Source organism: Pristiophorus japonicus, chromosome 4 (genome assembly GCF_044704955.1).
Source record: "Pristiophorus japonicus isolate sPriJap1 chromosome 4, sPriJap1.hap1, whole genome shotgun sequence".
Taxonomy (NCBI): Eukaryota; Metazoa; Chordata; class Chondrichthyes; family Pristiophoridae; genus Pristiophorus; species Pristiophorus japonicus.
Window position 1 is genome coordinate 39,123,657 of NC_091980.1, and position 17,203 is coordinate 39,140,859.

A 17,203-nucleotide genomic window follows, 5' to 3' on the forward strand; every position below is an offset into this window, starting at 1 on the left:
GACTGACCAGTATTACTTAAACTAGGCAATTGTTTATTTGCCATATATTTAGACTCGAGCAGGGAAACAATTGGGGTAAGTTCAACTTTGTAAAACAGGCAACATCACATCAAGTTACAATGACCCCAAATGTAATACTGATCAGTAAACACCAGCAGAGCACAGAATCAGGAAGCCACAGTGGGTTTGATACAGGGTATTTGTCAAATGATTTAAAAAAAAAATAGGCTTCTCCTTTGATACCTTGCCTGAATGTTGTGGTTCTAGTTACAAATTCCATAACAATTTTCACATAACTAAAACAGGAGAGGAAGACCTTTTGTATTCCTCGCTCTTACACACCAAGTGTTCATTGTGGTCACTCCAGCTGATACAAAAGTAAAGCAATTAAACACATTTCCTATACAGTAGAGTACGAGAGCACAAGCAAGATCTAAATAAGTGACCAGACTAACAAAAGTCATACAATTTAGAAGTTTAAACAAACATTTTGGAAACTGCTCATTTCAGTAAAGAAAGTCAAATATCCTGTGAAACGATCAGTCCATTCCAATGTAATTCTCATTATTTTAATTTGACCCATTAACTTCCTCTTCATGATTGAAATCTGTTCCTTCCCTCAAATTTACTCAAAAGCTTGCTTATCTTGATAAACTTACTAACTTTATTTCTCTTTACTGGTGTCAATTTCCATCATTCTCCAGTTCATTTCCTGTCATATAATACTGTTTTAGAATTAAATTTTAAATTTAACTTGAGGAAACAATGTGATCTATTACTCATTTTAGACATTATTGCAGATGCAGTTTTCCAAGACATTGGTGACACATATATATGGTAACTATCTCGCTGAAAAAAACTGTTTCCCTATTACTATTAGAGACTAAGGTTAAACTTCGTTCTGTGCCCATATCAGAGGTCTGCATGTTCCATGAGATAATAATTGCTTTTGAATTTAAAAAAAAACTAGGTCCTCTGACTCCATCATCGCTCATAAAATTTAGTCAAGATAAAAGGGGAAAAGAATGAAGTTAATGCAGTTAGATTAGCTGACCCACTGCCATCCTCCTGATTCACAACGAAAGAAGGATTTGTATCATTGGCTCTGCAACAAGCCCACAGGTGGTATGACTCATTACTGAATTGCACTAGCAGTCGGTATAAATCTGCAACACTAATATGCATTTGCCAAATTCATGGTGGGGGGGGGGTCATGATTTTACATAATTAGGTTAAGATGTTACAGGGTACAGTTGACCTTTTGTATCAAAGGCCTTCGATTATAAATTGAGGAAAAGCATATTTTGCAAGTAAATACCTTTGTTCTTTGTATTTTTTGACCTACAGTGCAGAGGTTAAAAAAATTCTAAACCAACCCATCCTTCTCAGTAAAACCTATAGAGAAGGCAGAGACCTAAAATGGTAAGTTATAAACATCTTTGCATGGCATGGAGGACAACAGTGTTCCTCTGAGTCCTATAAAAAAAAAAGTCTGAGTCTCTGCTGTTATGTGCACTTCCCTTTCCCGCTGATGAGACCACGCCAAACCCCCTTACTTGCATGGTGGCAGACTGTCTTCACCCAGCTGCCCACTATGCCAGTTAGCAGTGGGTGAAGCTTGCCGGCGGGACATTAGGCTGAGTTGTTACTTTTAGCCGGCCTCCCATGGCTTCCCGCGCGGCAGTTAAAATTCCCCCCTTTGAATCTGGCATTTCCGCAATATATTTCGACATCTTAAGATAATTTGGACAGCAATATTATTGATCAACATACGACAACCAATAGCAGATGTTGGTTAGTGCTTAAAACTGAATTTCAAGCATCTTTCTCCTCCCACCAAGTCATAAGCAGTCTTTCTCTTTCCCCCTCACCCCCCCACCCTGCCAGTCATTACCATTGCAGTTGCAGGTCTTTCTCCCAGTTGCTGATAAACGGCACTTAAAAACACTCATTTGTACAATTAAACTGCATGACCATTTCAAATTTTTGTTTCTCGTAATTCAGTGTCAGATGCTGTGAAGGAGTCTCTAATCTTGAGAAGTTCAGCAGCACAGCGATAGCCAAATACTTTGTTATACCATTCTGGAGTTCGTCCGCTGCAAGAAATCAGAGCATCAGAATTGAGTGTGTGAAGCTATGTATTCTGACTCAGTAAATTCTAGAGTTATTCTACAACAACAACTTGCATTTATATAACACCTTTAATGTAGTACAACATTGCAAGCTTTCAAGGTAAGATACTAACGAGCCTTATAGTGAAGGAGTTGCAAACTATTGTTGGCATGTTAGCCCATTTTTCATTTGGAAGGGAGAGATTTGCCATATCTGCTTTACAAATGCTTCCTTTTTTTATTAAACATAGTTAAAAGTACAAAATATGTTGTGTCAACTTTAAGCAGCAACAGACCAAATCTGCCACAACTTTGTCTAGCCAATACACATGGCAGTACATCTTAGCACTGTAGCAATTAAGGTCACCAGCAACATTTCTAAGGCAATGACATGGCCCCTTTAAAATACAGTGGGGGTCAGGGAGAGGTCAGCACAGGGATAATTTGGTGACTCCCATTATTTCACATCTAGGGACAATTTAACTTGACAATAGGTGTGCCATGCTTTGGTCATATCCAATTAAAAGAAATTAAAATTCTGGTTGCCCGATTGGTGATAGCAAATCTAAGAAGTAGGGCACCATAGAAATTTACAGCATGAAAGGAGGCCATTTCGGCCCATTGTGTCCACACCGGCCGACCAAGCGCTATCCAGCCTAATCACCCCCCCCCCCCCCCCCCCAAATATATATATAAATCCCACTTTCCAGCTCTTGGTCCATATCCCTGTAGGTTGCAGCACTTTAAGTGCACATCCATGTTTTTTTTTTAAAAATGTGGCGGGGATTTCTGCCTCTACCACCCTTTCAGGCAGTGAGTTCCAGACCCCCACCTCCCTCATGAGGGGGAATTTCTTCACCCTATCTCCTCTAAACCTCCCCCCAATTATATCAATGCCAGATTAAGTTGCTATGGATGTACAGATCATAATATCTCAGTGAAATAGTGCTCCACATTGAGGTTTGTGTTGCTAGCTATTTGCTATGTACAAAAATCACTGAGCGATGGGTACTATGCACCACAGAGTCCCTGTTAATTTGAAACAGGTGTACAAAGCATTATTACATCGGTCTCTCCATGAGCATTTGTATACATGTTAAAATTCATAGAATGTAAACACTGTAATCATAAAATCATTACACATTAAAGGAAAAGAGTTCCCTTAGAATCTCTTAATAGCTTATTGGCACTTGGGTTTCCTCTCTTTGAACCCTTTCCCAGTACCTCCAGATCTTTTCATTTACCTTGTGTCTATTCGACAGATGTGAGAGAGCTTGGATTTTGATGGTCCAGCTGGTTCGATGAGATACTGGGACGTAATCACATTTGCTTGGACTCCTTGTAAAGGAACTTCTTTGGCATCCACAAAGGTGGCAGCTAACACACACATTCCTGTTGGAGAGTCTGTCTGCCAAATCCTGGAAGAAAATAAAAGCACAGAGTTAAAATACCATTTGGAACTGGCACAGAACTCAGGAGCTTTATACACACATTAATATATCCCCATTGTTGTACATTTATATATTTGATCCTCTAATTCAAAAGATCAGGACACCAGCACATTTAAATACTCAATTTTATTTATACATGTTTTTAATCTCATGAAAAAGGCATATGCTGTTGCACATCAGTTCAATGATCGTGTCAGACCTTTACTTTGCTCAGATAATGATACCAAGAATAAAAGGGTTTTGAGTGATTGGAAACTAAAAAAAATGATTGAATTGAGTCAGGAAGAGGTGGTGAAGGCTAATGAGTGGGCACTCTGGAATCCTTTAGGAATTCCCACATATAGTGTCTTTATGTTTTATTCATAACACATCAGAGAAGCTTTGTACATTGTTCTTAGTAGCTTTCTTGCTTTGGAACACATGTGGTGGCACTTTTGAGAGCAATGAATTGAAAAGTGCTTTTCTCTTTTCCAATCCATTTGCTTGGATTTCTTTACTATTTATCGAATTGAATAGCCTGGGCTGCAGACTACTATTGCTCGCAATACTTTAAATAAATGTGCTGTTCTTGTTTGCTGACTTCACGGAGTTCCCATTTTAAAAAGTACTGTGCTTTTTAAAAAGGGGGAACAATATTTGAAGTATGTCACAAGTACTATGCAAAATCTGGAGCCATTTTCCCCTAGAACTGCATCACCTCAATATTGTATATCGATCCAAAATGTATGGCAGAGTTTTACATACCACTTGTAACTAGTGGGGTGCCACAGGGATCAGTGCTGGGGCCTCAACTATTTACAATCTATATTAATGCCTTGGATGAAGGGACCGAGTGTAATGTAACCAAGTTTGCTGATGACACAAAGATGGATGGGAAAGCAAATTATGAGGACACAAAAAATCTGCAAAGGGATATAGACAGGCTAAGTGAGTGGGCAAAAAATTGGCAGATGGAGTATAATGTGGGAAAATGTGAGGTTATCCACTTAAGCAGAGAAAAAAAAAAATCGAAAATCAAATTATAATTTAAATGGAGAAAAATTGCTAAGTGCTTCAGTACAGAGGGACCTGGGGATCCTTATGCATGAAACACAAACAGTTACTATGCAGGTACAGCAAGTAATCAGGAAGGCAAATGGAATGTTGGCCTTTATTGCAAAGGGTATAGAGTATAAAAGCAGAGAAGTCCTGCTACAACTGTACAGGGTATTGGTGAGGCCACACAGAGAGTACTGCGTGCAATTTTGGTCTCCTTATTTCAGAAAGGATATACTTGCCTTGGAGGCTGTTCAGAGAAGGTTCACAAGGTTGATTCCGGAGATAAGGGGGTTGACTTATGAAGACAGGTTGGGTCTATACTCATTGGAGTTAAGAATGAGAGGTGATCTTATTGAAACATAAGATAATGAGGGGGCTGGACAAGATGGATGCAGAGAGTATATTTTCACTCATTGGGGAAACTACAACTAGGGGGCAGTGTCTTAGAATAAGGGGCCGCCCATTTAAAACGGAGATGAGAAGAAATTTCTTCTGAGGGTTGTATATCTGTGCAATTCATTGCCCCAGAGAGCTGTGGAGGCTGGGTCTTTAAGACAGAGAGATAGACAGTTTCTTAACTGACAGAGTTATGGGGAACGGGCAGGGAAGTGGACCAGAGTCCATGATTGGATCAGCCATGAGAGTATGAAATGGCGGAGCAGGCTCGAGGGGTCAAATGGCCTACTCCTGCTCCCATTTCTCGTCTTGTGTTCTTGTTCCAGCTGTGGAATCCAGATGATGCCATGACTTTCAGAATCATAGAATGGTTTATGGCATAGAAGGAGGCCACTCAGCCCGTCTAGTCCATACCTGCTCTCTGCAGGAGCATTTCAGCTAGTCCCACTTTCCCTATCGCCCCGCAAATCTTTTTCCTTCAGCAACTTATCCAATTCCCTTTTGAAAGCCATGAGTGAATCTGCCTCCACCACCTTTTCGGGCAGTGTATTTCAGATCCTAACCACTCGCTGCGAAAACAAAATTCCTCGGGTCACCTTTGGTTCTTCTGCTAGTCACCTTCAATCTGTGTCCTCTGGTTCTCAACCCTTCCGACAATGGTAACAGTTTCTCTCTATCTACTCTGTCTAGTCCCCTCATGATTTTGAACACCTCTATCAAATCTCTCCTCAACCTTCTCTGCTCTAAGGAGAAACCCCAGCTTCTCCAGTGTATCCACATAACTGAATCCCTCATCCCTGGGACCAATCTTATAAATCTTTTCTACGCCTTCTCCAACTTGTAACTCTGTTATATACAGATGTTCCAATGAGATTTAACTATCACCTCCTGACCAAGGGTTGTTGCAGGATGCAGTGCCCTGTGGGAAGATTGTAGGCTTGCTCCATTGTAATGGCGTGGCAAATACTGCAGATATTTGTTGTTGTGCTGCTGTCAATAATGAATTATTCAAATTTAGTGGAATCTCCCTCCTTATTGCAGTTGCCGGTGGCTGAACCATCAGCCAGTACACATCGGAGCGGATCAAAAGAAAAGTCAAGGGAAGGTAACAGACAGACAAAACTGTTGCTTGTGCGGTGAACAATTTTACTAAATCAGGTTTTCAGATCTGAAGTCTGAGCAGAGAATTCTGAGGAAACTACTAAAATGCATACTTTTAAAATAGGGTCGGCGCAAGTTTGAATTTGAGATTAAACTCTCGTTGCTTACCTCAAAACAGTGTAATCTCTGGCTGGGTGCGGGAATGTACTACTGGTGGTGTAATGATATATCTCAGTCTCATCATCCAGCGTCTCAATGACCTTTGACTGAAGGAGGTCTTTTTCCCAACGGTGATGCTCCCTAAGCAAATGCACCAAGATCTCCTCTGGTGGCTTTTCCACCTCAGTAGACACTTTCCACAGCCGCAAGGGATGGTCATCATCAACCTGAAAATATAGATAAATGAAAGCGAGTCATTCCAACTTGAAATCCATCACCGTCAAACGTCATCACTAAATCTGTAATGCTGATACAGATTGAACCTCCCTTATCCGGCACCCTCGGGACCTGACCTGTCCCAAACGAGGGATTTTGCCGGATGAGCGGAGGTCACATGTTTGGGTGAACTGCGCCTTTAAGTGCTGTTGCTGGGGTAAGTGTGTGTGTGTGTGTGTGTGTGTGTGTGTGTGCACCGCCGATTGGCTGGACCGACTGTCAATCAGTCTGCAGGGGGCTGAGAAGAGCCGGCAGGCCCCGAAGAGTCGGCCCAATCCCCTAGAGGGAAAGCTGTGGGGAGGAGCGGCCGGCCCGAGGACTGTGGCTGCAGGAGTTCCAGCAGGGCGATGAGTAGGAGGCAGCCTATCTAGGAGAAAGATTATATTGGCGAGTAGCATTTTGACGGGTCGCGTTCTGCGCATGTGCCACCCGGCGGTCGGGAATGGGCCCGGACGAGGGGTGGTGCCGGATAAGGGAGTCCCGGATAAGAGAGATTCAACCTGTATATGGCTCAGAGGTAATTTTTTGACTGATTAGGAAACTCCTTTTCCTGATCTCCAGTCTGTGCTGGGTTAGTTCATCTCAAACATTCAACTTTTGGACATTTACAAAATAAATATTGTGCAATTTTTGAAACTTTTAAAAACAATACCCCAAAACGATGCACGTCACATGGGCCTTAAAAAAACCACACTTTTTTGGTGTACAATGTCATCAATCATTTAAAATTTTATTAAAAAAAAATATCCTCTTACTTTGAGCAATACAATACAAAACAAGCTTTTTTTGATGAAGGTTGCAGCATGGGACACAGCATCCCTGGATTAGGTAAAGGAGTATCTCGGATTCCCTGCTCCTAATCTCTATATAACTGGAAGTGCACATATATAAATATCTATTGAAGACAGAATCGAGCTCAGCCCTCCAGAGTCAGATACTTCGATGACCTGGGATTGAATCCAGTTAAGACTGATAGGATAAGTCTGTTGGCATTCAAAGCTCGTAAGTGAAACAAGCCCAAGGCATTTTTAGTCATTTTGGTTAATTCAGCATAAATTGGCAATTTACTCCACACAACCACAAGTATTATTTGTTTTGGGATGTGAATGATATACTTGTGCATCATCATAGGAGGTCCCTCGTGTCATAAAAACTTAACATAACGAAAATGACTTGCTTCCATGCCAAAAAGGGATGAGTTCACAGCTGTTTCAATGAAGGACCTAATATTCCAGGTCCTGAGCTACATGTTGAAGGGTGGAAGATGCCGGTGTGTGGATTAAAAAAAAACATGGTGGCTATTTCACACCAGCCACCACATGGGCTTGACAGAGCTAGATCTTGGTCCAGTGGCAAGAATTAATCAAGATGACTGGCGACCAGCTCTGCTGCACGGACCTAGTGCGCACACATATCGCTGTGTGGGCTGGCCCGTGCTGCTCCACGATCTCTCGCTGCTCCTGCTGTACCTGCTCACGTTCCAATCACTGACCTGGGTTATGGTGACGTCCAAACCAGTTGCCCTCTTCACCACTGTCACCCTCCTACACCAGCACACGCTGTACCTTTTAGTGATCTGCTCCTTTGAAGGCCCTGACCTGCTGGTGGGACATGCAGGTTGTTTGCAGCTCCTTTGAAGGCCCCGGTATACGCATGCAGTAGGAGTGCAGCAGAGGTTAGGTTAAGCCAACTTGAGCACAACAAATCTAAGCCGGCGCTCCAGTACAGTGCTGAGGGAGTGCTGCACTGTCGGAGGTGCTCTCTTTTGGATGAAACATTAAACTCTCAGGTGGATGTACAAGATCCCATAGCATCATCATCATAAGCAGTCCCTCGGAATCGAAGAAGACTTGCTTCCACTCTAAAAAGGAGTCCTTAGGTGGCACAACAGACCAATACGAGAACCACAGTCCATTCACAGGTGGGACAGATAGCTGTTGAGGGAAGGGGTGGGTGAGACTGGTTTGCCGCACGCTCTTTCTGCTACCTGCACTTGATTTTTGCATGCTCTCAGCGATGAGACTAGAGGTGCTCAGCGCCTTCCTGGATGCACTTCCTCCACTTAGGATGGTCTTTGGCCAGGGACTCCCAGGTATCAGTGGGGATGTAGCACTTTATCAGGGAGGCTTTGAGGGTGTCCTTGCGACGATTCCTCTGCCCACCTTTGGCTCGCTTGCCGTGAAGGAGTTCCGAGTAGAGCGCTTCCTTTGGGAACCTCGTGTCTGGCATGCGAACAATGTGCCTTGCCCAGCGGAGCTGATCAAGTGTGGTCAGTGCTTCGATGTTGGCCTGGTCGAGGACGCTAACGTTGGTGTGTCTGTCTTCCCAGGGGAATTGTAGGATCTTGGAGACATCGTTGGTGGTAGTTCTCCAGCGACTTGAGGTGTCTGCTGTACATGGTCCATGTCTCTGGGCCATACAGGAGGATGGGTATTATTGCAGCCCTGTAGACCATGAGCTTGGTGGTGGATTTGAGGGCCTGGTCTTCAAACACTCTTTTCCTCAGGTGGCCGAAGGCTGCGCTGGCACACTGGAGGCGGTGTTGAATCTTGTAATCAATGTCACTATAAAAATAATCCCATAGCACTATTTTGAAGAAGAGCAGGGGCATTATAAGAACATAATAGGAGCAGGAGTAGGCCATAAGGCTCTTCGAGCCTGCTCCGCCATTCAATAAGATCATGGCTGATCTGATCATGGACTTAGCTCCACTTCCCTGCCTGCTCCCCATAACCCCTTATCCCATTATCGTTTTAAGACACAAACAGACAGTTTCCTAATTTATTTAATGTCTCAGCTTCCACAGCTCTGTGAGGCAGCAAATTCCACAGATTCACAATCTTAAGAAAACATTTCTCCTCAGTTTTAAATTGGCAGCCTCTTATTCTAAGATCATGCCCTCTAGTTCTAGTCTCCCCCATCAGTGGAAACATCCTCTCTGCATCCACCTTGTCAAGCCCCCTCTCATTCTTCTCAATTCCAATGAGTAGAGGCCCAACATAAGTCAACCCCAGAATCAACCTAGTGAACCTTCTCTGAACTGCCTCCACATAAGGATATCCTATCGTAAATATGGAAACCAAAACTGCACGCAGTATTCCAGGTGTGGCCTCACCAATACCCTGTACAGCTGTAACAAGACTTCCCTGCTTTTATACTCCATCCCCTTTGCAATAAAGGCCAACATTCCATTGGCCTTCCTGATCACTTGCTGTACCTGCATATTATCCTTCTGTGTTTCATGCACAAATACCCCCAGGTCCCGCTGTACTGCAGCACTTTGCCATCTTTCTCCATTTAAATAATAACTTGCTCTTTGATTTTTTTCTGCCAAAGTGCATGATCTCACACTTTCCAACATTAGACTCCATCTGCCAAATTCTTGCCTACTCACTTAGCCTGTCTATGTCCTCCTCACACATTGCCCTTCCTCCCATCTTTGTATCGTCAGCAAACTTGGCTACGTTATACTCAGTCCCTTCTTCCAAGTCGTTAATATAGATTGTAAATAGTTGGTGTCCCAGCACAGATCCCTACGGCACCCCACTCATTACTGACTGCCAACCAAAGAATTAACCATTTATCCCAACTCTCTTTTGTCAGCCAATCTTCTATCGTGCTAATATATTACCCCCAACTCACTGAAATTTTATCTTGTGCAGTAACCTTTTGTGTAGCACCTTGTCAAATGCCTTCTGGAAGTCCAAATAAACCACATCCGCTGGTTCCCCTTTATCCACCCTATTCGTTATATCCTCAAAGAATTCCAGCAAAGTTGTCAAACACGACTTCCCCTTCATATATCCATGCTGACTTTGCTTGACCAAATTTTGCTTTTCCAAATATCCTGTTACTGCTTCTTTAATAATGGACTTCAACATTTTCCCAGCCACAGATGTTCGGCTAACTGGTCTATAGTTTCCTGCTTTTTGTCTGCCTCCTTTTTCGAATAGGGGCGTTACATTTGCAGTTTTCCAATCTGCTGGGACCTCCCCAGAATCCAGGAAATTTTGGTAAATTACAACCAATGCATCCACAATCCCTGCCGCTACTTCTCTTAAGACCCTAGGATGCAAGCCATCAGGTCCAGAGGATTTATCTACCTTTAGTCCCATTATCTTAGAATACCACCTCCTTAGTGATTGTGACAGTGTTAAGTTCCTCCCCCACCCCCCCCATAGCCCCTTGACTATCCACTGCTGGAATATTATTAGTGTCCTCTACCGTTAAAAACTGATACAAAATACTTGGAGTTTCTGCCATCTCCATGTTCCCCATTACTAATTCCCTGGTCTCGTCCTCTAACGGACCAACATTTACTTTAGCCACTCTTTCTTTTTATATACCTATAGAATCTCTTACTATCTGTTTTTATATTTTGTGCTAGTTTACTTTTATAGTTTATCTTCCCTTAATCATTTTGTGAGTCATTCTTTGCTGGCATTTAAAAGCTTCCCAATCTTCTGTCCTCCCACTAGTTTTGGCCATTTGTATGCCCTTGTTTTTAAAATCGGCTACCGTCCTTTATTTCTTTAGTTAGCCATGGATGGCTTTCTTTTCTCTTGCACCCTTTCCTCCTTACTGGAATATATTTTTCTTGAGTTGTGAAATATCTCTTTAAATGTACACCACTGTTCATCAACTGTCCCACACTTCAATCTGTTTTCCCAGTACACTTTAGCCAACTCTGCCCTCATACCTTCATAGTCTCTTTTATTTAAGCTTAGTATGCTGGTTAGAGATCCAACTTTCTCACCCTCCATCTAGATTTGAAACTCAATCATGCTATGATCACTCATTCCAAGGGGATTCTTTACTAGGAGATTGTTTATTAATCCTGTCTCATTACACAGGACCAGATCTTTGGTGTGCTGGCCAATATTTATGCCTCAATTAACATAACCAAAACAGATTATCTGGATATTATCACATTGCTGATTGTGAGAACTTGCTTGTGTGCAAATTGGCTGCTGCGTGTCCTTCATTACAACAGTGACTACAGTCCAAAAGTACTTCATTGGCTGTAAAGCACGTTAAGATGTCCGGTGGTCGTGAAAGGCGCTATAAGAATAGTTAACTTCAACTCCTGACCTGGATTATTCAAGGTTGCCTCAAGTGGGATAAAATTTCACTAAACATTTAATTTTACATAAACTAAAAGAACTGAAATAGGCACAGTTGTCATAAATTATGTTTCCCAACCTAAAGGGCCAAGGCACACAGTATCTTTAATGTCTTAATAATTCATGCTACTTAAACATTTCACAGTGGAGGTTAATATCAGAATTACCCAGTTTGTGTACTCATATTTCTGAACTTTATTCCTATGGCTACTGGATTTATATCAAATCACAAAGTTAAAAGCCAGCTGGCAAAGGCCAACATTGCAATAGTCACATTTTATTGAAAACAGTTTTAACAAAAACAGTGCTAATGGTGCTTTAAAATAGTGCTTGTGAAGTCAATCAATCCATTGCAACACCGTTCAGGTGAGGGAATAATAAAGGCAATTATTTTGCAGCACTGTTTTAAGAGAATTAAACAGCCCACCACAGATTAATGCGAAAATGACCAACAGCAATTGCCTCCACAAGTGCGGCTGAGCAGATAACTCCACAATTATTTCACAAGTGGCTTACAGTCACCTCACAAATGGAAATATTTTGTGTGAGACACTGCTATCTGCAACATAAAATCTCACCATACCGTCTCTTACAATGTCTTTTCCTACTTATAACATATAATAACTTTCTTTTTAAGGAGGACTTTTTAAAAAGTTAAATAATGAATCTATGAATTTTTAAAAATTCAATTTGTGATTTTATGCCTGAGAACCTACAGTTTTCGCTTTCATTGATTTTTCTTCACACAATTGTTGTAAGCAGATCTAAAGCAAGATTTTGGAAAAAAGAATCATTGGATTTGATTCACTGTTTGAAACTCCAGTTAAAATCAACATCCAAATGGAGTATAAATTAATGGAAATCCTTAGATTTAAATATGCATTCATGACAAACAGGCTAATTACCAAGGCTCATAGGGTAGATGTTGACGACTCCCAACTAGTCTTCAATTTCTCCTAGCTAAACATTGGAAAGACTGATGCCATCATCTTTAGTTCCCTCCATAAACTCTACCATTGCCACCAATTCCATCTCCCTCCCTGTCTCAGGACGTTAAGGTCTGGCTAAGCCTATTTGAGCTGAGCTTCCGATTCCATATCCACTCCATCGCAAAGACTACCCAAGTCCACTTCTGTAACATTCCCACCGCTACCCTCAGCTCTTCTGCTGCTGAAACCCTCATCGATGCCTGTGTCACCTCCAGATTCAAAACTATTCCAATGTTCTCTTAGCCAGCCTTCTATCTTTCACTCACTGTAAACTTTAGCTCATTCAAAACTGCTGTCCATAATTTCATCCCATCAAGCAAACATTGCTTGATGACCTACATTGGCTCCGGTTTCCTCAACATCTCAAATTTAAAATTCTGATCTTTGTTTAAATCCCTTCATTGCCATGTCCCTCCCTGTCTCTAATCTCCAGTCATATAAACCACCTTCCAAAACTTTCTATTCCTTTGACATTTACATTAAAAAGGTACTATATAGATAGACTCAAATTGTTGTTGTTGGCTACCTTTTTGTATGTGATTTCTGCTTGTTCTACACTGGAGCAGCTGATCCAGCCTTTAAATTTCTCCTTCGCCTCCTTCAGCAGGCTTTGCAAGGAGCTCTGTAACACAGCCTTGACATTAAAATACCAGTCAGAGTTGTTTAGACCATCATCGCAATCAGACTGGAAATCCTGGTTGATGGCCAAGCTCTGGCACTGCTCTGCCCATTGCTCAGGAACCTGGAAGAAAAATAATTACCATTACCTTAATTACGTCATAAAATGTAAATAAGTAGGAACGAACTCAACGGCAGAAAAAGGTCAATGGGAGGAAAGAAAAACAACATTTAATTAAATCACTCTTGCTTTCCTCTGCACCCATTTCTAAACAAGTACAGGTAAGTTTAACAAATTGGACAAAACATTCACCTTGGCAAACATTGAAAGTGCACAGTAAAGCTATTTGGAAAATTCCAGAACTAGTTCAATTCCTGCCATATGGATCCCCAAAAAATAGCACCTCCATATACGATGATTCTCAGACCATGAGAGATTCAACCATGGCTTAATGAAGCCTACCATTGCACACCCATACAAGAGGAGAGGGGGGGGGGGGGGCGCGGGGAGGAGGGAAACACTATTTACTCAGAGTTTATGCTCCAGTGATTAGATAGGAGCTTTTATCAGGCCTGGGGGAACAGATTTGGTGTACAGTATTAGTATAATATTAGGCAATCCCTCGTATTGAGGATGACCTGCTTCCACACCAAAAAGGGATGAGTTCACAGGTGTTTCAATGAGGGACCTGACATTCTAGGTCCCGAACTACACACTGAAGGGTGAAAGATGCCTGTGCATGGATTCTTTAACGTTTTGTGGCCGTTACACACCAGCCACCGCACAGGCTTGAGAGAGCTAGGTCTTCATCCAGTGGCAAGGGTTAACCAAGACAACTGGAGACCAAGCTCTGTTGCACGGACCTAGTGCGCACGCATGCTCCATAGAATGCAGTGTGGGCTGGCCCTTGCTGCCCCTGGGCCCTCGCCTCTCCTGGGCCCCGATCATGATGCTCCTGGGTCCCGATCTCTCACTGCTCCTCTGCCCCGATCAAAAATGGAGCAGTCAGAAACAGGACATCAATTAGTCTCCTCTTATCATGGAGACATCAAATATCAACACTTATTTGAAATATCAAAATATTAAACTCCAGTCTAGTTGAAGAGTTATTAAAACAAGATTTTGCTGAAAATTTACTGAACCTTTATTGTGTATTGAACTAGATTTTGACTTATGCGAATCAGTTTCATAGTTTTGAAATTTTAAAAAAATCACAACTTTTATGAATGAAACATATGATTCATAAACATATTTGAGCAAATGGTAAACAGCAATTACATTGAGAATGAACTTTACAAATTAGAACAGATTGGCAAAAGGGTCACAATTTGCAGAAGGTTATTACCAGGAAGAGAGTTGTACACTCTGCGATCATGTGGGCCAATCCTTGTGTGGCAGCAAGGTTTTCACTCAGGTCCCTCTGGTCAGGTTTCCCCAGACTATACTTCCTCTGGCTCACTCTAGATAGAGGAAGTGAAAAATTAACTCAAAATCGCTATCTAGTTAGCTAGTGTTGTTCATTGAGCACAAGCTGCATGTAACATTTATTCCATGGATATTATCTAGCAACATTCCTCTACTCCAGCATAGCTATCAGGAGACGATAAGCAGCTAGTCTGCAGCCAGGGTTTCTGGATGACTTGGCTTTGAAGTTTTAAAGCCAAGCTTGAGAAATGAAAGAGCAGCTTTATCTGTAATTAGAAGTTCAAAGCTGCCCCTCTCCACAGGAGATAAACTAACATTCCCTCTTATGGGTGACTGCATTCAACATGCATTACAGATTGGGACTCAACCAGGCCTGCTGTATCAGCACATGAACGACAGTCCATTGTACAATCCATTTAGCTGCTGTAATCCTGGGCCAATTGGATAATGTAGCACTCCTGAGTTTATGCAGTGACTGAATTGGGAGATAAATGTCTTTGAAATAAAAAAAAGAAGAGGTCTGTGATGTGGTGTGATGTAGACAGAGTGATGATATGGTATTGCATTTTACAATTCTCCCCGTTCTGCCTGCCCATCCATACCCAGTCTGATTTTCCAGTACCTCACAAAGTATACTAACCTAAAAAGGTGGCTAGGTCCCAGGCCCCTGCCAATGCTACACCTCAGTAATTAGGAGTTGCGCAAGAATGCATCAACCATCCAGCAGGCAATTATCCCTTCCAATTTGTTTTTATTTTCTCTCTTTTGGAAAACATTCGGCCTCTTGCTTATCAAAAGCCCAAATAGGGAACCAAATTGTTAACAAGGTCAACAGCATTAACTTAGTTGGCAGTGCAGTTATGAGCCAACATGCTGTCGGGTTTAAGTTGGACATAGAAAACATAGAAAATAGGTGCAGGAGTAGGCCATTCGGCCCTTCGAGCCTGCATCGCCATTCAATGAGTTCATGGCTGAACATGCAACTTCAGTACCGCATTCCTGCTTTCTCGCCATACCCCTTGATCCCCCGAGTAGTAAGGACTACATCTAACTCCTTTTTGAATATATTTAGTAAATTGGCCTCAACAACTTTCTGTGGTAGAGAATTCCACAGGTTCACCACTCTCTGGGTGAAGAAGTTTCTCCTCATCTCGGTCCTAAATGGCTTACCCCTTATCCTTAGACTGCAACCCCTGGTTCTGGACTTCCCCAACATTGGGAACATTCTTCCTGCATCTAACCTGTCTAAACCCGTCAGAATTTTAAATGTTTCTATGAGATCCCCGCTCATTCTTCTGAACTCCAGTGAATACAAGCCCAGTTGATTCAGTCTTTCTTGATATGTCAGTCCCGCCATCCCAGGAATCAGTCTGGTGAACCTTTGCTGCATTCCCTCAATAGCAAGAATGTCCTTCCTCAAGTTAGGAGACCAAAACTGTACACAATACTCAAGGTGTGGCTTCACCAAGGCCCTGTACAACTGTAGTAACATCTCCCTGCCCCTGTACTCAAATCCCCTCACTATGAAGGCCAACATGCCATTTGCTTTCTTAACCACCTGCTGTACCTGCATGCCAACCTTCAATGACTGATGTACCATGACACCCAGGTTTCGTTGCCCCTCCCCTTTTCCTAATCTGTCACCATTCAGATAATAGTCTGTCTCTCTGTTTTTACCACCAAAGTGGATAACCTCACATTTATCCACATTATACTTCATCTGCCATGCATTTGCCCACTCACCTAACCTATCCAAGTCGCTCTGCAGCCTCAAAGCATCCTCCTCGCAGCTCACACTGCCACTCAACTTAGTGTCATCCGCAAATTTGGAGATACTACCTTTAATCCCCTCGTCTAAATCATTAATATACAATGTAAACAGCTGGGGCCCCAGCACAGAACCTTGCGGTACCCCACTAGTCACTGCCTGCCATTCTGAAAAGTACCTATTTACTGCTACTCTTCGCTTCCTGTCTGACAACCAGTTCTCAATCCACGTCAGCACACTACCCCCAATCCCATGTGCTTTAACTTTGTACATTAATCTCTTGTGTGGGACCTTGTCGAAAGCCTTCTGAAAGTCCAAATACACCACATCAACTGGTTCTCCCTTGTCCACTCTACTGGAAACATCCTCAAAAAATTCCAGAAGATTTGTCAAGCATGATTTCCCTTTCACAAATCCATGCTGACTTGGACCTATCATTTCACCTCTTTCCAAATGCGCTGCTATGACATCCTTAATAATTGATTCCATCATTTTACCCACTACCGATGCTGACCGGTCTATAATTCCCAGTTTTTCTCTCTCCCTCCTTTTTTAAAAAAGTGAGGTTACATTGGCTACCCTCCACTCCATAGGAACTGATCCAGAGTCTATGGAATGTTGGAAAATGACTGTCAATGCATCCGCTATTTCCAAGGCCACCTCCTTAAGTACTCTGGGATGCAGACCATCAGGCCCTGGGGATTTAGCGGCCTTCAATCCCATCAATTTCCCGACTAATAAGGATTT

The 17,203-nt window shown here is 42.3% G+C and overlaps 1 protein-coding gene across 1 annotated transcript in view; it reads right to left on the bottom strand.

The window, feature by feature from the left end:
• Positions 1–1,882: 1,882 nt before the first annotated feature.
• Positions 1,883–17,203, bottom strand: part of LOC139262876 (rho GTPase-activating protein 7) — a 48,741-nt gene continuing 33,420 nt past the window's right edge. The window contains exons 10-14 of the mRNA XM_070878106.1: positions 14,609–14,723; positions 13,171–13,386; positions 6,266–6,483; positions 3,356–3,529; positions 1,883–2,096 (exon numbers count right to left, since the gene is read on the bottom strand). Coding sequence (XP_070734207.1) covers positions 1,979–2,096; positions 3,356–3,529; positions 6,266–6,483; positions 13,171–13,386; positions 14,609–14,723 — 841 coding nt within the window. The 3' untranslated portion in view covers positions 1,883–1,978. The remainder of the gene's footprint in view (positions 2,097–3,355; positions 3,530–6,265; positions 6,484–13,170; positions 13,387–14,608; positions 14,724–17,203) is intronic.